This window comes from Balaenoptera borealis, assembly GCF_965194805.1.
Source record: "Balaenoptera borealis genome assembly, chromosome: 11".
NCBI classification, from domain to species: Eukaryota; Metazoa; Chordata; class Mammalia; order Artiodactyla; family Balaenopteridae; genus Balaenoptera; species Balaenoptera borealis.
In genome coordinates this window covers 50,519,401-50,541,265 of record NC_138868.1, presented here as the reverse complement: position 1 = coordinate 50,541,265, position 21,865 = coordinate 50,519,401, and the positions used below count along the sequence as shown (strand labels likewise).

The following is a 21,865-nucleotide window of genomic DNA, read 5'->3' as shown; positions in this document are numbered from 1 at the left end:
ATTCTCTAGTGGGTCTGCATCTTTATTCCCGTCCTGACCCTAGATTCTTCATAAACATTTTTTTTTTTTAGATTCCATATATATGTGTTAGCATTGTGTGTTTTAAAGAGGGGTATTTCTTACAGTACGGTCTTGAAAACAGTGAAATGCATTGAGGTTGAATGGGATGTGGAGCCAGAAGACTTAGACAGTAAAGCTTGGGCAAGTCCCAGTAACCTGGTTCCTCATGTAAAGTGGTGATAGTTATATACCCATCTCACAGGTAATTGTGAAATGTCAGAGAAGATCATGAAAGTTGAGATATTTTGTAATTTGTGAAATGTTAAAGAAAGAGTAGCCATTAAATTATTTGATGACTCAGCCCCAACTCTAACTTATATCTTCATCTCCTTTCATTGGAATGATTAAAGTTTGATTCATTTGCTTTCCTGTACTTGTCCTTAGGTAGAATTGGGGCAAAATGGGTAAGTATGTAGCGTGAACCCTGATTATATAGAGAGAATTTGAATGAAAGATGGGAAAATAATTATGGAATCATTGGTCTGTTTTTAGCTGTTTCCCTGTGTGACTGCTAATCTTTGTAACAGCTCTACTTAGATTTTAAAACTAACTTCCTTCTTCCTCCCCCCCTTTCTTTCTTTCTCTCTCTTTCTCTCTTTCTTTCTTTCCACACTTCTTCATTGTATATGTAGTATACATTTTCTAGCAGCTCTATTGGCTTATGAATTCTCATTACTAAATTTTCCACAGCCCACCATTCTGAAAGATAATTTTTCATAAAAGGAGGTTGTTTTTTATTTTGATATAGGGGCTTCCCTGGTGGCGCAGTGGTTGAGAATCTGCCTGCCAATGCAGGGGACACGGGTTCGAGCCCTGGTCTGGGAAGATCCCACATGCCGCGGAACAACTAGGCCGTGAGCCACAATTACTGAGCCTGCGCGTCTGGAGCCTGTGCGCTGCAGCAAGAGAGGCCGCGATAGTGAGAGGCCCTCACACTGCGATGAAGAGTGGCCCCCACTTGCCGCAAGTAGAGGAAAGCCCTCACACAGAAACAAAGACCCAACACAGCCATAAATAAATAAATAAAAATTTTAAAAAAAGTAGATTTATTTTGATATAAATTGATTGTTTTCTTCATTGCTCTCTTAAGGAAGCTGTTGGTTCTTGGGAAAGCACAAGTAATTCTTGGCTTTGCTTTTATAGGCTCAGATCACCATGAAAGTAATCCAAGGCTTATACAGTGGGGTCACTACTGTGGAACTAGATACTTTGGCTGCTGAAACAGCTGCGACCTTGACTACTAAGCACCCTGACTATGCCATCCTGGCAGCAAGGATTGCCGTCTCTAACTTGCACAAAGAAACAAAGAAAGTATTCAGTGGTGAGTCTAGAGGAAAAAGTTAGAAAGAATTTAGTATTCCCAGAAAATTTATAAGGGTACTAAAATGAAACCTTGAGTGTCAAAAAGAGAAGTTCCATCTTGTTTAAAAAAGCAAAGTGTGCAGGTTAGTGGCAGAGGGAGACTAGAACTTCCTATTTCTCCATGCTGCTGACGTGCTGCATGGAAGGGTCAATGGATACTTTTATCTTTTTGTTTCTTTTTTCTTTTTTTTTTGAAGCCCATCTTTAGATGCTTGGTGGTGGTGTGGTTGGAAAAAAGAATAATATTTATTCATAGTTTCTGGGTTAAACAAAGTGTTACAGTCAGTCTTTTGTCACCATTAGCACTCCCATTTTATAGCTCAGGGAATGTGGGCAAAGGAAGGTTAAATAATTTGTTAGGTATATAAAAAGTGGTATATAAGAAGTCAGCTGGTAGACTGAGAGTAGAAATCTTTCAGCTTTCAATTCCAGATCTGTTATATGGGGACTTAAACATTTTATCTCCCTCTTCAGTAGATTTATTGTAAAGATATCAGTTCTCCCAAAATTGACTATGGATTCAAGTCAAATTCAGTCAGAATGCCAGCTTTGCGTGTATGTGTATCATATGTATAAATGTAGAGGACTAAATACTGCTATGATGTCTGGAAGAGAGAGGGCTTATTACTAAATGTGCATTTATAGAAGTAAAATGCCTGGGATGATAGGTTTTGAATTTTTAAATTTTTTTTTAAACATCTTTATTGGAGTATAATTGCTTTATAATGGTGTGTTAGTTTCTGCTTTATAACAAAGTGAATCAGTTATACATATACATATATTCCCATATCTCTTCCCTCTTGCATCCCTCCCTCCCACCCTCCCTATCCCACCCCTCTAGGTGGTCACAAAGCACCAAGCTGATCTCCCTGTGCTATGTGGCTGCTTCCCACTAGCTATCTATTTTACATTTAGTAGTGTATATATGTCCATGCCACTCTCTCACCCTGTTGCATCTTACCCTTCCCCCTCCCCATATCCCCAAGTCCATTCTCTAGTAGGTCTGTGTCTTTATTCCCATCTTGCCACTAGGTTCTTCATGACCTTTTTTTTTTTTTTTCCTTAGATTCCATATATATGTGTTAGCATACTGTATTTGTTTTTCTCTTTCTGACTTACTTCACTCTGTATGACAGGCTCTAACTCCATCCACCTCACTACAAATACCTCCATTTCATTTCTTTTTATGGCTGAGTAATATTCCATTGTATATATGTGCCACACCTTCTTTATCCATTCATCCGATGATGGACACTTAGGTTGCTTCCATGTCCTGGCTATTGTAAATAGAGCTGCAATGAACATTTTGGTACATGACTCTTTTTGAATTATGGATTTCTCAGGGTATATGCCCAGTAGTGGGATTGCTGGGTCATATGGTAGTTCTATTTTTAGTTTTTTAAGGAACCTCCATACTGTTCTCCATAGTGGCTGTATCAATTTACATTCCCACCAACAGTGCAGGAGGGTTCCCTTTTCTCCACACCCTCTCCAGCATTTATTGTTTGTAGATTTTTTGATGATGGCCATTCTGACTGGTGTGAGATGATATCTCATTGTAGTTTTGATTTGCATTTCTCTAACGATTAATGATGTTGAGCATTCTTTCATGTGTCTGTTGGCAATCTGTATATCTTCTTTGGAGAAATGTCTATTTAGGTCTTCTGCCCGTTTTTGGATTGGGTTGTTTGTTTTTTTGTTATTGAGCTGCATGAGCTGCTTGTAAGTCTTGGAGATTAATCCTTTGTCAGTTGCTTCATTTGCAAATATTTTCTCCCATTCTGAGGGTTGTCTTTTCATCTTGTTCATGGTTTCCCTTACTGTGCAAAAGCTTTTAAGTTTCATTAGATCCCATTGGTTTATTTTTGTTTTTATTTCCATTTCTCTAGGAGCTGGGTCAAAAAGGTTCTTGCTGTGATTTATGTCATAGAGTGTTCTGCCTATGTTTTCCTCTAAGAGTTTTGTAGTGTTTGGTCTTACATTTAGATCTTTAATCCATTTTGAGTTTATTTTTGTGTATGGTGTCAGGGAGTGTTCTAATTTCATACTTTTGCATGTACCTGTCCAGTTTTCCCAGCACCACTTATTGAAGAGTCTGTCTTTTTTCCACTGTATATGCTTGCCTCCTTTATCAAAGATAAGGTGACCATATGTGCGTGGGTTTATCTCTGGGCTTTCTATCCTGTTCCATTGATCTATGTTTCTGTTTTTGTGCCAGTACCAAACTGTCTTGATTACTGTAGCTTTGTAATATAGTCTGAAGTCAGGGAGCCTGATTCATCCAGCTCCATTTTTCGTTCTCAAGATTGCTTTGGCTATTCGAGGTCTTTTGTGTCTCCATACAATTTGTGAAATTTTTTGTTCTAGTTCTGTGAAAAATGCCAGTAGAAGTTTGATAGGGATTGCACTGAATCTGTAGATTGCTTTGGGTAGTAGAGTCATTTTCATAATGTTGATTCTTCCAATCCAAGAACATGGTATATCTCTCCATCTATTTGTATCCTCTTTGATTTCTTTCATCAGTGTCTTATAATTTTCTGCATACAGGTCTTTTGTCTCCTTAGGTAGGTTTATTCCTAGATATTTTATTCTTTTTGTTGCAATGGTAAACGGGAGTGTTTTCTTAATTTCACTTTCAGATTTTTCATCATTAGTATATAGGAATGCAAGAGATTTCTGTGCATTAATTTTGTATCCTGCTACTTTACCAAGTTCATTCATTAGCTCTAGTAATTTTCTGGTAGCATCTTTAGGATTCTCTATGTACAGTATCATGTCATCTGCAAACAGTGACAGCTTTACTTCTTCTTTTCCGATTTGGATTCCTTTTATTTCTTTTTCTTCTCTGATTGCTGTGGCTAACACTTCCAAAACTATGTTGAATAATAGTGGTGAGAGTGGGCAACCTTGTCTTGTTCCTGATCTTAGTGCAAATGGTTTCAGTTTTTCACCATTGAGGACAATGTTGGCTGTGGGTTTGTCATATATGGCCTTTATGATGTTGAGGAAAGTTCCCTCTATGCCTACTTTCTGCAGGGCTTTTATCATAAATGGGTGTTGAATTTTGTCGAAAGCTTTCTCTGCATCTATTGAGATGATCATATGGTTTTTCTCCTTCAATTTGTTAATATGATGTATCACGTTGATTGATTTGCGTATATTGAAGAATCCTTGCATTCCTGGAATAAACCCCACTTGATCATGGTGTATGATCCTTTTAATGTGCTGTTGGATTCTGTTTGCTAGTATTTTGTTGAGGATTTTTGCATCTATGTTCATCAGTGATATTGGCCTGTAGTTTTCTTTCTTTGTGACATCTTTGTCTGGTTTTGGTATCAGGGTGATGGTGGCCTTATAGAATGAGTTGGGGAGTGTTCCTCCCTCTGCAATATTGTGGAAGAGTTTGAGAAGGATAGGTGTTAGCTCTTCTCTAAATGTTTGATAGAATTCGCCTGTGAAGCCATCTGGTCCTGGGCTTTTGTTTGTTGGAAGATTTTTAATCACAATTTCAATTTCAGTGCTTGTGATTGGTCTGTTCATATTTTCTGTTTCTTCCTGGTTCAGTCTCGGCAGGTTGTGCATTTCTAAGAATCCATTTCTTCCAGGTTGTCCATTTTATTGGCATATAACTGCTTGTAGTAATCTCTCATGATCGTTTGTATTTCTGCAGTGTCAGTGGTTACTTCTCCTTTTTCATTTCTAATTCTATTGATTTGAGTCTTCTCCCTTTTTCTCTGGATGAGTCTGGCTAATGGTTTGTCAATTTTGTTTATCTTCTCAAAGAACCAGCTTTTAGTTCTGTTGACCTTTGTATTGTTTCCTTCATTTCTTTTTCATTTATTTCTGATCTGATCTTTATGATTTCTTTCCTTCTGCTAGCTTTGGGTTTTTTTTGTTCTTCTTTCTCTAATTGCTTTAGGTGCAAGGTTAGGTTGTTTATTCGAGATGTTCCCTGTTTCTTGAGGTAGGCTTGTATTGCTATAAAATTCCCTCTTAGAACTGTTTTTGCTGCATCCCATAGGTTTTGAGTCATCGTGTCTCCATTGTCATTTGTTTCTAGGTATTTTTTGATTTCCCCTTTGATTTCTTCAGTGATCACTTCGTTATTAAGTGGTGTATTGTGTAGCCTCCATGTGTTTGTATTTTTTAAAGATCTTTTCCTGTAATTGATATCTAGTCTCATAGCGTTGTGGTCGGAAAAGATACTTGATACGATTTCAATTTTCTTAAATTTACCAAGGCTTGATTTGTGACCCAAGATATGATCTATCCTGGAGAATGTTCCATGAGCACTTGAGAAAAATGTGTATTCTGTTGTTTTTGGGTGGAATGTCCTATAAATATCAATTAAGCCCATCTTGTTTAATGTATCATTTAAAGCTGTGTTTCCTTATTTATTTTCATTTTGGATGATCTGTCCATTGGTGAAAGTGGGGTGTTAAAGTCCCCTATTATGAATGTGTTACTGTTGATTTCCCCTTTTATGGCTGTTAGTGTTTGCCTTATGTATTGAGTTGCTCCTATGTTGGGTGCATAAATATTTAAAATTGTTATACCTTCTTGGATCGATCCCTTGATCATTATATAGTGTCCTTCTTTGTCTCTTGTAATAGTCTTTATTTTAAAGTCTATTTTGTCTGATATGAGAATTGCTACTCCAGCTTTCTTTTGATCTCTATTTGCATGGAATATCTTTTTCCATCCCCTCACTTTTCAGTCTGTATGTGTCTCTAGGTCTGAAGTGGGTCTCTTGTAGACAGCATATATATGGGTCTTGTTTTTGTATCCATTCAGCCAGTCTGTGTCTTTTGGTGGGAGCATTTAATCCATTTACATTTAAGGTAATTATCGATATGTATGTTCCTATTCCCATTTTCTTAAATGTTTTGGGTTTGTTATTGTAGGTGTTTTCCTTCTCTTGTGTTTCTTGCCTAGAGAAGTTCCTTTAGCATTTGTTGTAAAGCTGGTTTGGTGGTGCTGAACTCTCTCAGCTTTTGCTTGTCTGTAAAGGTTTTAATTTCTCCATCAAATCTGAATGAGATCCTTGCTGGGTAGAGTAATCTTGGTTGTAGGTTTTTCTCCTTCATCACTTTAAGTATATCCTGCCACTCCCTTCTGGCTTGCAGAGTTTCTGCTGAAAGAGCAGCTGTTAACATTATGGGGATTCCCTTGTGTGTTATTTGTTGTTTTTCCCTTGCTGCTTTTAATATGTTTTCTTTATATTTAATTTTTGATAGTTTGATTAATATGTGTCTTGGTGTGTTTCTCCTTGGATTTATCCTGTATGGGACTCTCTGTGCTTCCAGGACTTGATTAACTATTTCCTTTCCCATATTAGGGAAGTTTTCAACTATAATCTCTTCAAATATTTTCTCAGTCCCTTAATTTTTCTCTTCTTCTTCTGGGACCCCTATAATTCGAATGTTGGTGCATTTGATGTTGTCCCAGAGGTCTCTGAGACTGTCCTCAGTTCTTTTCATTCTTTTTTCTTTATTCTGCTCTGCAGTAGTTATTTCCACTATTTTATCTTCCAGGTCACTTATCCGTTCTTCTGCCTCAGTTATTCTGCTATTGATCCCGTCTAGAGTATTTTTAATTTCATTTATTGTGTTTTTCATCATTTCTTGGCTCCTCTTTAGTTCTTCTACGTCCTTGTTAAATGTTTCTTGCATTTTGTCTATTCTATTTCCAAGATTTTGGATCATCTTTACTATCATTATTCTGAATTCTTTTTCAGGTAGACTGCCTATTTCCTCTTCATTTGTTAGGTCTGGTGTGTTTTGACCCTGCTCCTTCATCTGCTGTGTGTTTTTCTGTCTTCTCATTTTGCTTATCTTACTGTGTTTGGGGTCTCCTTTTCACAGGCTGCAGGTTTGTAGTTCCTGTTGTTTTTGGTATCTGTCCCCAGTGGCTAAGGTTGGTTCAGTGGGTTGTGTAGGCTTCCTGGTGGAGGGGACTAGTGCCTGTGTTCTGGTGGATGAGGCTGGATCTTGTCTTTCTGGTGGGCACGTCCACGTCTGGTGGTGTGTTTTGGGGTGTCTATGGCCTTATGATTTTAGGCAGCCTCTGTGCTAATGGATGGGGCTGTGTTCCTGTCTTGCTAGTTGTTTGGCGTAGGGTGTCCAGCACTGTAGCTTGCTGGTCGTTGAGTAGAGCTGGGTCTTGGCGTTGAGATGGAGATCTCTGGGAGATTTCCGCCGTTTGATATTACGTGGAGCTGGGAGGTCTCTTGTGGACCAGTGTCCTGAACTTGGCTCTCCCACGTCAGAGGCACAGCCCTGATGCCTGGCTGGAGCACCAAGAGCCTTTCATCCACATGGCTCAGAATAAAAGGGAGAAAAAATAGAAAGAAAGAAAGAAAGAGGATAAAATAAAATAAAGCTATTATAATAAAAAATAAGAAAAAAATTAATAAGAAAAAATTTATTAAGAAAAAATTATTTTAAATTTTTAAAATAAATATTAATTTTTATAATAAATAAGAAAAAAATTATTAATAACAAATTTATGAAGAAAAATCTTTTTAATTTTTTAAAATAAAAAATATGAAAAAACTTATTACGAAAAAAATTTTTTTTAATTTTTAAAAATAGAAAATAAGGAAAAAATTATTAAGAAATCATTTATTAAGAAAAAAAATTTTTTAAGTACAAAAAAAAAAAAATGGACAGACCGAACCCTAGGACAAATGGTGAAAGCAAAGCTATACAGACAAAATCTCACCCAGAAGCATACACATATACACTCACAAAAAAAGGAAAAGGGGAAAAATTATTATATCCTGCTCCCAAAGTCCACCTCCTGAATTTGGGATGATTCGTTGTCTATTCAGGTATTCCACAGATGCAGGTACATCAAGTTGTTTGTGGAGCTTTAATGCACTGCTTCTGAGGCTGCTGGGAGAGATTTCCGTTTCTCTTCTTTGTTCGCACAGCTCCCGGGGTTCAGCTTTGAATTTGGCCCCGCCTCTGCGTGTAGGTCGCCTGAGGGCGTCTGTTCTTCGCTCACACAGAACGGGGTTAAAGGAGCAGCTGCTTCGGGGGCTCTGGCTCACTCAGGCGGGGGGGGAGGGAGGGGTACGGAGGCGGGGCGAGCCTGCGGCGGCAGAGGCCGGCCTGACGTTGCAGCAGCCTGAGGCGCGCTGTGCGTTCTCCCGGGGAAGTTGTCCCTGGATCACGGGAGCCTGGCAGTGGCGGGCTGCACAGGCTCCCGGGAGGGGAGGTGTGGAGAGTGACCTGTGCTCGCACACAGGCTTCTTGGTGGCGGCAGCAGCAGCCTTGGCGTCTCATGCCCGTCTCTGGGGTCCGCGCTGATAGCCGCGGCTCGCACCCGTCTGTGGAGCTCGTTTAGGCGGCGCTCTGAATCCCCTCTCCTTGCGCACCGCGAAACAAAGAGGCAAGAAAATGTCTCTTGCCTCTTGGCAGCTGCAGACTTTTTCCCGGACTCCCTCCCGGCTAGCTGTGGTGCGCTAACCCCTTCAGGCTGTGTTCACGCCGCCAACCCCAGTCCTCTCCCTGGGATCCATCCGAAGCCTGAGCCTCAGCTCCCAGCCCCCGCCCGCCCCCGCCCCGGCGGGGGAGCAGACAAGCCTCTCGGGCTGGTGAGTGCTGCTCGGCGCCGAGCCTCTGTGCGGGAATCTCTCTGCTTTGCCCTCCACACCCCTGTGGCTGTGCTCTCCTCCGTGGCTCCAAAGTTTCCTCCCTCCGCCACCCGCAGTCTCCGCCCGCGAAGGGGCTTCCTAGTGTGTGAAACCTTTCCTCCTTCACAGCTCCCTCCCACTGGTGCAGGTCCTGTCCCTATTCTTTTGTCTCTGTTATTTCTTTTTTCTTTTGCCCTACCCAAGTAGTCCCAAGTGGGGAGTTTCTTGCCTTTTGGGAGGTCTGATGTCTTCTGCCAGCGTTCAGTGGGTGTTCTGTAGGAGCAGTTCCACGTGTAGATGTATTTCTAATGTATCTGTGGGAAGGAAGGTGATCTCCGCGTCTTACTCTTCCGCCATCTTGCCCAGACCCCCAGGTTTTGAATTTTAAGTTGAGTTTCTGTTTTGTTAGGATAAAAAAAAACTTGAGAAGAGGTTATAATTTCTGTTTTTCTTTATTTTCAACCAGTAATTCTCAATGGGGTTATATGTCAGAATCATCTGGCAGTCTTTTTCAAAGTACAGGAGCCTATGCTCACTCTAACTCTGGAAGATTGTTTCCTTATTTAGCTTATAAATATATAAATTTCCTTATATGTTTATTAAACGTGTGTATGTTCATTGAGCACTTTCTGTGCTAGGTACTAAGGTGGGTTGGGATGAAAAACGGTTGAGAACCACTGTTTTAAACTGTTACCTGAAGATTGAATTAGCTGTCAAGTGATTTTGATATTTTAATTTTCTGTTGTTTTGTTTTTAGATGTAATGGAAGACCTCTTCAACTACATAAATCCACATAATGGCAAACACTCTCCCATGGTGGCCAGGTCAACAGTGGATATTGTTTTGGCCAATAAAGATGTATGTATAATGCTTTTCTGGTGAAAAATTTTTTATAGATTCTTTTTTTTTAAGACAATAAGGACATTTTTAGAAATTTAAACACTACAAGAGATAGAAATAAAAATTAATTCTTTCTGCTTCTCTGAATCCTTGTTTTCCTCTCTAGAAACAACAACATTTTGTCATTTTAAAATGTATTTTTCCAGAGCTATTCTATAATACACGTATGTGTACCTTTATTTTTCCTTTTAGTGGTAGTGTACTGTGCATACTATTCTTTCTGTTACTTTTTCACTTGCAAGTATATCTTAGAGATAGTTCTTTATTAGCATTTATGAATTACCTGCGTAGAATTCCATTCTATAGCTGTATCATCATTATACATATATGTAAGAATTGCTCTAGTGATGAATATTTGTTTTCCATTTTTCGCTGCAGTGAATATCCTTGTATGGTAGTGCTTTACTCGTAGATGAGTGTATCGGTAAGGTAAATCCCTTAAGTGGAATTGCTGAGCCAAAGAGTATGTACATTTAAAATTTTAGTAGACATTGCCAAACTGACATCCAAAAAGGTGGTTCAGGTAAAATTTTGAAAGATCTTCTTGCTCAGCAACTTAAAAATTATCTATTTGTGTTTCAACCCCTTTCTTAACTACAACCCAGAGAACAGAAGGGAAAAGATGGGTCGGTCCAGCCAGACCCTTTGCACACAGGATTTATTTACCATCGATATCTGCACAGATTAGAAACCACTTTTAACTGTAGGTAATAGAATGATTAGTCGGCTGTCTCTAAATAGGTATCTGATGTTAAAGAGGCTGAGAGAAAACTGAGTTGTGTGTTGTTCATATGTATAATCTTGAAGACAGGTGAAAAACAAAAATAAAACGACAACAGCAAAAACCTGTATCTAAAAAATAAATATTGATAATCAAGTATTTCAGTTCTCCATTATTCATGCAAGGCCCCTACCTGTCTTTGGCAACAAAGATGCCCTTAAAAATTTAAGAGGAAGGGAAGAGTTTTGTATAGATTTTTCAAGTCCTTGGACATGGATCCTTATATGGAAACACTGATAGTATTTTGAAAGACTGGCTCCACATTTCTCCATCCAAAATGATTATTTGTACCTAATTGCTTTTGTTTTCTTTAAATGGCTCTATAGCCTACAAAAGCTTGTAACAATGGCCAGTTCTGCTTTAAAATATTACTGTCACAGCAGTAGTTTGTTTAAAACCTGCTAAAGGACCATGGATTTGATGAGCCTTAGAATTAACGTAATTATTTATCTTATATATTGTTATGTGCAGTTTAAAATGGAAGATAAAAATACATATTAGTAATTATATGGCTCCAATACTTTTGGAGTAATAGCTAATCTAAAAACATGTTTAAGGGTGATAATATAGTCCCTTTTATGCTCATGTTCTTTCCCTCTTTAGAGATGTACTGTAAACATAATAGGGAAAGTTTGGAAAGTCACATATATATTTTTACTTATATACAACTTATACTTACATGTTTTCTTCTGGTCTTTTAATGTACATGTTTTTAAACCTAATTAGGATACTCAATTTATATAATTTTTTTTTCTTGACATCAGGTATGGATTTCTATTCTATAACAGTAATACTTAGTGTTATCTCTTTTATATTCTATGTCAATTTTAGTTCTGGAGTCAGGGCTGAAAGATACCAGAGTTTGTGAAAATAAGTCTAATTATCTTAATTATGGGTTTGTTTTTTTTTTTTTACCTTCACCAGCGCCTGAATTCTGCCATTATCTATGACCGAGATTTCTCTTATAATTACTTTGGCTTTAAGGTAAATAATGGGTTTCAAATAAGTGGGAATTCCTCCTTGAATCAGGAAATACAGGTTTTTGTTTATGTTTTAGTGATACAATTATAGAGGTAGTAATTTGTTGGGAGTTGGGGGACCTGTGGGATTAGTGGGGTTAGGTTGGTGGTGGTTGTTTGAATTACAGAAAGATAGCTTATTCATTTGCAATTTTCAAATTTTCCAAATATTACTTCTGGATACCTTTGGAGTTATGCAGATAATTTGCCAGAATGATTCCATATTCTACTGTTTATGCAACAACTGTTTATTGAATTCCTACTATGTGCCAAGTGCTTTTCTAGGTACTTTTGTGTTGATAAACAGTATTATGTAGTGATTGAGAACATGAATGTAGGTGTCAGACCACCTGGGTTCAAATCTCTGCTCCATTTCTTATTAGCAAGATACTTAATCTCTCTGTCCTCAGTTTCCACCTTTAGAATGGGGATAATAATAAAATTTCAACAGCAAATTCTCTTGAGGAGTAAGTGAGTGTGTGTGTTGCTTTGATCAGTGCCTAGCCTGTTATAAGCACTTCATAAATGTTAACCATTATGATGTGGTGATGAATACTACAACTTCTGCTATTAACATTATACGTATTAATATAGAGCTGGCTTTTTCCAGAAATTTTCAGGCAGTCTTTTCCAAAACAAATAGCCAATTGATAATGTTCTAAGCTAAAGCTAGTAAAATGAAATATGCTATTCTTGTCATTTAAGATTATATTAAAAACGGAGAAGATTTAAATAGATTGCCTTATTGTGAATGATATATCTACTATGTCTTTAAAAACTATGCTCTGGAAGTTTTTTGTTGTTTTGCTTTTTCTAGACGCTGGAGCGATCCTATTTGTTGAAGATCAGTGGAAAAGGTGAGACATGAATGTGTTTGTGTGTTACATCTTCTATTCATTATGTTGAAAATAGAGCTTTGAGCTATTAGCCTTAACACTTCTATTTAAACTCTAAATAACATTTTAAACTTTAGGTTTAGTTTATGAATAATTTTGCTGCTTATTGGTGTAAAATTTTTAAAATTGCCTTTTGGTGTTCCTTTTTTTGACTCAAGTACATATCTCAGCCTAGTTTTTCTGACATGTCCCATTATGTGAAAATTCCTCTTTTGTTTTTAGTGGCTGAAAGACCACAGCATATGCTGATGAGGGTATCTGTGGGCATTCACAAAGAAGATATTGATGCTGCTATTGAAACATACAACCTTCTTTCTGAGAAGTGGTTTACCCATGCCTCTCCCACTCTCTTCAATGCTGGCACCAACCGCCCACAACTTTCTAGGTATGCGTCATCTATAGTCGCTTTTAATGTTCTGAAATGCTTTTGCTAGGGAAATAAACCTTGACCTAAAGAAACTAGGCAGTTCCTCACATAAAAATTAATTTGATATACATTTAATCACTCCTGTTCTGATTAAATGAGATTTACTTTCTGGAAAGCTCTCTTACTGCAATGTGGTAAATGAATTGAAGAGAGACAAATGCCGATAATGAAATTTTAAACATGATTGTGGTGATGGTTGTACAACTCTGTGAATATACTAAAAACCATTAATTGTACACTTTAAATGGGGAGTTGTATGGTATGTGAATTATATCTCAATAAAGCTTTTTTTTTTAAAAGTAGATACTGACAGTAATTAGAAGACTCTAATCGTAGTCTGTATGAGAGATTATGGTATTTTGGGTTAGGGAGTTGAAAGTAGAGATTGAGAGAAATAGACAAATTCAGGAGATTTGGGAGGTAAAATTGATAGAATTTGATGATTTGGATATGAGTCAAGAGTGGTTCCTGAGTTTATGGGTAGAGTAACAGGATTTATTATGGTGCCATTTTCTGAGAAAGGAAACACTGGAATGGAGTCTGGTAATTTGTAAAAAAAAAAAAAAAAAAAAAAAAAGACTAATACACCCTAAGCAAGTTTGTTTATCCAAGGAACTCAAGGATATGCGAACATCAAAAAGTGTATTAGGGCTTCCCTGGTGGCGCAGTGGTTAAGAATCTGCCTGCCAATACAGGGGACACATGCCGGGAAGATCCCACATGCTGCGGAGCAACTAAGCCCATGTGCTGCCACTACTGAGTCCATGCGCCACAACTACTGAGCCTGCACGCCACAACTACCGGAGCCCGTGCTCCGCAACAAGAGAAGCCACTGCAATGAGAAGCCCGTGCACCACAATGAAGAGTAGCCCCTGCTAGCTGCAACTAGAGAAAGCCCGCGTGCGGGAACAAAGACCCAATGCAGCCAAAAATAAATAAATAAAATAAATAAATTTATATTAAAAAAAAGTGTATTAATGTAATTCATTGCATTAACATTTTATATCATTTAATACTTTCATAATAAAAAAACTAGCAAAATAGATATAGAAAATAACTTCCTTTATTTGGTAAAAGATAATCCACTAAAAACTTAGATCTATTGGACCTCTGTTTTCAGCATTGTAGTGGAGGCCTGAGCCAGCATTGTAAGATAAGAAAAAAAAAGATTGGAAATGAGGGAACGAAACTGTAATGATTCCTGAAGAGCATCTACAGACAAATTATTAGAATTAAAAAGAGATTTCAGCAGAATATCTGGATGTAAATTCAACAAATTAATCAGTTGAGTTTCTGTACTTTAGCTGTTAGAAGATTTAAGTTTAAAACATATAATACTGGAAGGTACCCAAGAATAAATCTAATGAAAGGTGTGTAAGGCTTTTAAGGAAAAAATTCTAAAATGTAATTGAAGGACGTTAAAAAACAAATAAATGGAGAGTGATCTTACATTCATAAATGGATTTAATATTGTAACAATGTCAGTTTTTCCCAAGTTAATCTATAGTTTCAGTGTAATTCCAGTCACAATTTCAACATGCTGATTCTAAAAATTATATGGAAGAACAAAAGGCTAAGAATAATCTAGTGCTGCTCAAAGATATCAGGTCCTAATCCCTGGAACCTGTAAATGTTACTTTATAAGGAAACCAGTCTTTGCAGTTATGATTAAGAAAGATCTTGACATAGGGAGATTATCCTGAATTATTCAGGTGGGCCCTGAATCCAGTAAAAATATCCTTATAAGAGAGAGGTTGAGGGAGATATGATACATACAGAAGAAAAGAAGACAGTGTGTAGATAGAGGCAGAAATTGGAGTGATGGGGCTACAAGCAAAGGAGCCACCAGAAACTGGAAGAGGCAAGGAATATATCCTCCCCTAGAGCCTCTGGAGGAATGTTCTTGATTTTGACCCAGTGAAACTGATGTTGAACTTCTGGCCTCCTGAACTGTGAGAGAATAAATTTCTATATTAAGCCACTGAGTTAGTGGTATTTGTTAGGACAGCTACAGGAAACTAATATAAATAGCAAGATAGTTTTGAAGAAAAAGTCCTACCAGATTTCAAGACTACTATAAACGCATGGTTTGTCTATCCCAGAGTAAATACCATACTTTATGATATTTACTCTGGGATAGTGTAGTATTTGCTCTGGCCACTGGAACATAACAGAGAGCTCAAAAAGAGATTCAGGCTTATATGGGAACTTGATGAATAACAGGGTGTCATTGCATTTCATTGGGAAAACAGTGCTAAGGAAATTGGTTATCCTATGGGGAAAAGTATAATTAGATTTCCCTTCTTCATGCCATATATAGAAATAAATTCAAGAGAATGTGAAAGTAAAATCTTTTAGAAGAACATATAGAGAAAATAAATATTTTCCTCCCCAACTTTTTAATATGAATTTCAAACATTCAGAAAATTTAAAGAAAAGGACAGTGAACTCCACCCATACACTCACTTCTGCCTAGATAAAAAAAATTACTGGGGCTTCCCTAGTGGCGCAGTGGTTGAGAATCTGCCTGCCAATGCAGGGGACACGGGTTCGAGCCCTGGTCTGGGAAGATCCCACGTGCCGCGGAGCGACTGGGCCCGTGAGCCACAACTACTGAGTCTGCGCGTCTGGAGCCTGTGCTCGGCAACAAGAGAGGACGTGATAGCGAGAGGCCCGCGCACCGCGATGAAGAGTGGCCCCCGCTTGCCGCAATTAGAGAAAGCCCTCGCACAGAAACGAAGACCCAACACAGTCAAAAATAAGTAAATAAAAAAAAAATTACTAACATTTTGCCATATATATGTATTTTTTATCTTTAAAATTAAAAAAAAATTTTTGGCTGAGTCATTTGAAAGTGAGCTGCAGACATGACTATCAACTTACATCTTGGTAGATTATATATGACCTCAGAGTAGTGAAGGATTTCTTAAAATAGATATAATAAGCAAACAATATAAAGGAAAATTTGACTACATTAAAATTTAAAACTTCTGTGAACCAAATACCGTGAAAAAAGTTTCAGACTGGGAGAAGATATTTGCAATGTATGTTAACTGTTGAAGGATTATAAGAAAGACACAAAACCAAATAGAAACATGGGCTAATTTGTGGAAGAAACTGATTGGCTAATAAACACGTGAGATGATGATAAACTTTGCTGGTGATTAAGAAAATGAAAGTTAACATCATAATGAGATATTTCATACCCAACAGATTGATACAAATTAAAAGGCTGATAATAGTAAGTATTGGTAAGAATGTGGAACATAGGGAACTCTCATGCATTGCTAGATGGAGTATACTTACCCATTCACTTTGGAGAATGGGAACACATGCATATCTTTTGACCCAGAAATTCCTCTCCTAGGTTTATACCCTATAGAAATCCTTAGACATAAGCACAAGGAGATATGTTTAAGAACTTTCACAGCAGCATTGTTTAGAATAGCAAACAAATTGGAAATAATCCAAATGTCCACCAGCAGGCAAATGGACAAATATATTGGTATATTCATACAATGGAATACCTTACAGCAGTGAAAATAAACTAGTCCTATATGTATCAGTAGGAATGAATCTCTAACAGTATTGAGTTAAATAAAAGCGGGTTACAGAAAGATAAATTAATATGGAACCAGAAATTTTAAAAATGTGGAACATATGTCAATGCTAAAAGAACGTAGAAAGGCATGGAAATGGTATATGATTGTAATTAGGTTATATTTGTAGTATCTTATTTCTTGAGGTAGGTGGTAAATACAAAGTATATGTTATATTTTTCTCTGTACCTTTCTGAATATCTGAATATTTAATAGAAAAAGTCAACAGAGTCCATCTGATTGGTTGAATATTTAAGTTAGTGAAGGGATCATTGGAAGACTAAGGTTCCTGGGGTAGGAGGATAAGATCCAAAGCACAGGTAGTCTTCAAAAAGACTGTAAGGAAGCTAAATTTTGATGGACATACCAAATTTGGTTCAGTATTGGATAGGTGGGGTTTTTTTCATAAATGTTTAATTTTTCTTGGCTTACTAATAGGTTGAAAAGGTGTTATGTATGCTTAGGAATTTACATGAGAAAATGTTATAATGGCACATTTGCAGTCTGGTGAACATGGAAGCTAATATTTTTAGACTTATCTCTAAGCCTTCCTTCCAGGAAGGCTTCTAGGGTAGGCAGCAAGGTGATTTTAAAACAATATATGTTGATATATCCTATTGTGTCATATCCAGTAAAAAGTTTTGTTTTTTTCCTTCTAAAAACCCCTAGGAATTTTGTAAGCTTCAAATTGTTTATTTGCCTAACTTACTGTCTTTGGATTATATAGTCATTTTTTGATTCTGCTTTGCTTCGGTTCCTTGCTGAGTTGTGACTTTTTTCCCCTGTAGCTGTTTCCTTCTGAGTATGAAAGATGATAGCATTGAAGGCATTTATGACACTCTAAAGCAGTGTGCATTGATATCCAAGTCGGCTGGGGGAATTGGTGTTGCTGTGAGTTGTATTCGAGCTACTGGCAGCTACATTGCTGGGGTAAGCCTCTGTTGTGTGACTAAAAATGTATAGGCTTGGGCTTCCCTGGTGGCGCAGTGGTTGAGAATCTGCCTGCCAATGCAGGGGACACGGGTTCGAGCCCTGGTCTGGGAAGATCCCACATGCCGCGGAGCAACGAAGCCCGTGTGCCACAACTACTGAGCCTGCGCGTCTGGAGCCTGTGCTCCACAGCAAGAGAGGCCGCGATAGTGAGAGGCCTGCGCACCGTGATGAAGAGTGGCCCCCGCTTGCCGCCAACTAGAGAAAGCCCTCGCACAGAAACGAAGACCCAACACAGCCAAAAATAAATAAATAGATAAATAAATTTAAAAAAAAATAAATAAAAATGTATAGGCTTAGAGAGATTCAGGTCCATAAGCAACCAGGCTTGTGATTGAGAGGGCATTTGCTGGGGCTTGGGAGACCTGGATTTCTGTTAATTACTTACTGGCTGTGTGACTTAGACTGAGTAATTTCACTACTTCTGGTCTCATTTTCATCTGTCTTATTAGAGGTTGATTAGATGGTCTCTAGGGTCAGATTTTGGAATCCTGATTTATTTTAGCAATAATGATAGCATTATTATTATTCATTGCTCACTACATGCTGAATCTGTTATAAAAGTTTTATGTGAATTACACATTTAACCCTTACTACAGCCTTATGAGATAGATATCATTACAGACACAGTAAACTTTATTCCTTATAGTAACTTTGTGAGTATAGCCACAAAGTCTTCATTTGATAAGTGAGGAAGCTGAAGCTTAGAAAGTTAAATTACTTACAGAGATTAGTCACTTAATATGTGATAGAGCCAAGATTCAAGCTTTAAACATTGTCGCTTTATGAGGTAAATTTCATCTCTTCTAGTTCACTGTTCACTGGGAGTCAAGATCATGGTTTCGAGTAGAATCTAAAAAATAATACAAATGGATGCATATGCAAAACAGAAACAGACTCACAGATAAAGAAAACAAACTTGTGGTTACTGAAGGGGAGCAAGAAGGGGGGAGGGACAAATTAGGGGCATGGGATTAACAGATACAAACTGCTATATATTAAAATGTATAAGCAACCAGGATCTACTGTATAGCACAGGGAATTATACCCATTATATTGTAATAACCTATAATGGAGTATAATATGCAAAAATGCTGAATCACTGTGCTGTACACCTGAAACTAACTATTGTAAATCAACCAGACTTCAATTAGGAAAAAAAAAGAAAAAAGTAGTGGTTTTGGGTAAGTCCTGGATTTAAATCCTATCTTCACTAATTACTAGTAGTGTGGCCTAGTGCAAGTTATTTTACATCTCTGAGTTTGTTTCCTCCTCTGTAAGGTGAAGAAAATATCTAACCCTATAGAATAAAGTTAGAGTCCAGAAGAAAACCATTCCATTATGTGGTGTTCATTATATAATAGTAGGGTGAGCCATTGCTCACTTATCTTTGTAGGCTGTTTAAAGGCTTGCCTTGGGGTTAGAAGGATTATTTTAAAAATTTGATGCGGTATCTTCTAGTCTTAGGAGTTTATGTATTTTTTTCCATCTTCATTCTAGAATCCATGTATTGCTGAGAATCTCCATTTACCTTATTGTCTTGATTTATCCATTGCATATAATTCTTATTGTGAATTGCCTTGAATTCTTTTGGGAAAAAGATACTGTAGTAGCATTTTTACTCTACCCAAAGTATTTCTTTATATAATGACCTTTTGAAGGTGTGGGGTTTAAATTTAGCTATCCTGATTTTGGGTTCTTTTGACTTGTAGTTGTTATTTCTCATTGTAAATTAGAGATGCCATGAAATAACTTTGTACATAATTGTGATTTATTCAGCAAAATTTTATTTTATGTTGGGCATTATGTTTTAAAAGCAGAGGAAGAGATGGGGAGCAGATGAAACCGTAGACTGGGAGAGAGTGATTTGTCCACTGTTGAACCATTTTGTTCTTTTCCTTGCTGAGCCCCCTATTTCTCCTCCAGATGCCTTTATCCTCAGTTTCTCTTTCAGACTAATGGCAATTCCAACGGTCTTGTACCGATGTTGAGAGTATATAACAACACAGCTCGATATGTGGATCAAGGTGGAAACAAGGTATGCTCTGTTACTGAAAGTCCTAGAAACCAGAACTGAAAATCTTTTCTCATATATGCTTATAATAAGATGGCTCATTGTGTATGTTTCTAACAACTTTGCTTTTTTTCCACTTTTATGATCAATTTAATGAGTATAATTTTTACTTCTAAGTGTATGCACTTGAAGTATATGTTTTGATGATTTTGACAGATGTATATACTTGTGTAATCACACCAGTCAAGACATAGAACATTTTCATAACCCCAACATGTTTCCTCATGCACCTTTGTATTAATCACCCATCACTCCCACCCATACATACTTTATCCCTGGCTCCAGGCAGCCAGTGATTGAGTCAGCTGTCTTACATGACAGTTTATTTGCAAGGAATTTCTAAAGTTGTGATTCATATTGATACCTAACCTTGAAAAAGGGTTGTAATATGTTTTCTAGGTTTTTCTTTAAAAAAAGAAAACAAAAACAGAAAACAAAACTCTGTCTATTTTATAGAGGGAAAAGTAAAGTTCAGAGTATTGGATCGTTTATCCAATGTTATCAGCAGGGTAGTTTGCAACTATCTAGCCTGTCTCTTATGGATATGTAGGCATAGTAATCACCTATTAGTTTATGAATTTCCTTCTGATGCACTTAAAAAAAAATCTATGGGGACCTTGATAAGACATACCACCTTTTTGACCTTTTGAGCACAACATTATTGTCAAAGTTAAAGTGATTTTCTTTGGGCTTTACATACATGTCACATAGTGTAAAGTGAGCTGGACGACAGCTGCAGTGGAAGCTCCATCCCTAGTTCACTGTGTCATTTTGGATAAATTATTTAGTCTTTCTTTTATTTTTCTTGTATTTTTAAAATAAATTTATTTATTTATTTTTGGCTGAGTTGGGTCTTTGTTGCTGCACGCGGGCTTTCTCTAGTTGTGGCGAGTGGGGGCTACTCTTTGTTGAGGTGCGCGGGCTTCTCATGGCGGTGGCTTCTCTTGTTGCGGAGCATGGGCTCTAGGCACGCAGGCTTCAGCAGTTGTGGCTCGCGTGCTCTAGAGCGCAGGCTCAGTAGTTGTGGCTCACGGGCTTAGTTGCTCTGTGGCATGTGGGATCTTCCCGGACCAGGGCTTGAACCCTTGTCCCCTACATTGGCAGGTGGATTCTCAACCACTGCGCCACCAGGGAAGTCCTATTTAGTCTTTCTTGTTCCACATTTTCTTTATGTTAAATGTTCTTTTTTACTGCTAGAATTGTAAGAAAACTACTACTACTTTATATTTTTATAGTACTTGTATTATCTCATTTAATTCATTAATTGTAGTGAAGATCCAAGGAGATGTTATCGAAGTGCTTTGGAAAATATGAAGTTTCTTTGTTTCATTCTGATTCTGAAAAGAATGATCATTTGTTTACCATTAGCGACCTGGGGCATTTGCTATTTACCTGGAGCCTTGGCATTTAGACATCTTTGAGTTCCTTGATTTAAAGAAGAACACAGGAAAGGAAGAGCAGCGTGCCAGGGACCTTTTCTTTGCCCTTTGGATTCCGGATCTCTTCATGAAACGAGTGGAGACTAATCAGGTGAGAGATAGGTACTTGTTAGTAATAACAACTGGATTCATATAAGTTTTCTCCTCAGTCATCTTAAATCATGCTTAGGAAGAGTCCACCTATATGTTATGCAATGGAAAGGCATGCTGAACAAGTTAAGAGATGTCATTCTTGCCTTCTTGGATTTTTATTCTCTAAAGTAGATGCTATCTGACCTAAATGGTTGAAGGGTCATGAACAAACATGCAAAACTAGATGTTTGGGCCTGAGCCTAAAATTATTATTTCTAAAGCAAATTTTTAAGACAGTCTATGGAAGCCACAATATCCCTTGCAGTGTTCCTAATGGACTACGTGTGGTTGGTTATTTGAAGTTTCTTATGGTTGGTACTCTTCTTCCCTTTGTAGGACTGGTCTTTGATGTGTCCAAATGAGTGTCCTGGTCTGGATGAGGTCTGGGGAGAAGAATTTGAGAAGCTATATGAAAGGTATGGGAAAAATATGAGAATAATAATGTTTTAACCGTGTGTTTTTTTTATTTACAGGATCTAAATTTTAAAACTACGTCAGTCATTAGCCAGTTTCTAGGAATCTTGAGAAGTATCTGGAAGAGAATGTG

General features: G+C 37.5%; 1 protein-coding gene across 6 annotated transcripts in view; it reads left to right on the top strand.

Moving 5' to 3' along the window:
* The window catches only part of RRM1 (ribonucleotide reductase catalytic subunit M1), a 42,185-nt gene that overhangs the window by 8,330 nt on the left and 11,990 nt on the right, over positions 1-21,865 (top strand). For 3 of the 6 annotated variants that reach the window (XM_082340321.1, XM_082340320.1, XM_082340322.1), the window contains 9 exons: positions 1,204-1,381; positions 9,819-9,919; positions 11,667-11,726; positions 12,579-12,618; positions 12,880-13,042; positions 17,472-17,613; positions 19,628-19,711; positions 21,116-21,277; positions 21,655-21,734. In XM_082340321.1, the coding sequence (XP_082196447.1) occupies positions 1,204-1,381; positions 9,819-9,919; positions 11,667-11,726; positions 12,579-12,618; positions 12,880-13,042; positions 17,472-17,613; positions 19,628-19,711; positions 21,116-21,277; positions 21,655-21,734 (1,010 nt within the window). The remainder of the gene's footprint in view (positions 1-1,203; positions 1,382-9,818; positions 9,920-11,666; positions 11,727-12,578; positions 12,619-12,879; positions 13,043-17,471; positions 17,614-19,627; positions 19,712-21,115; positions 21,278-21,654; positions 21,735-21,865) is intronic. The other 3 variants (XM_082340325.1, XM_082340324.1, XM_082340323.1) reach the window with 2 other exon arrangements.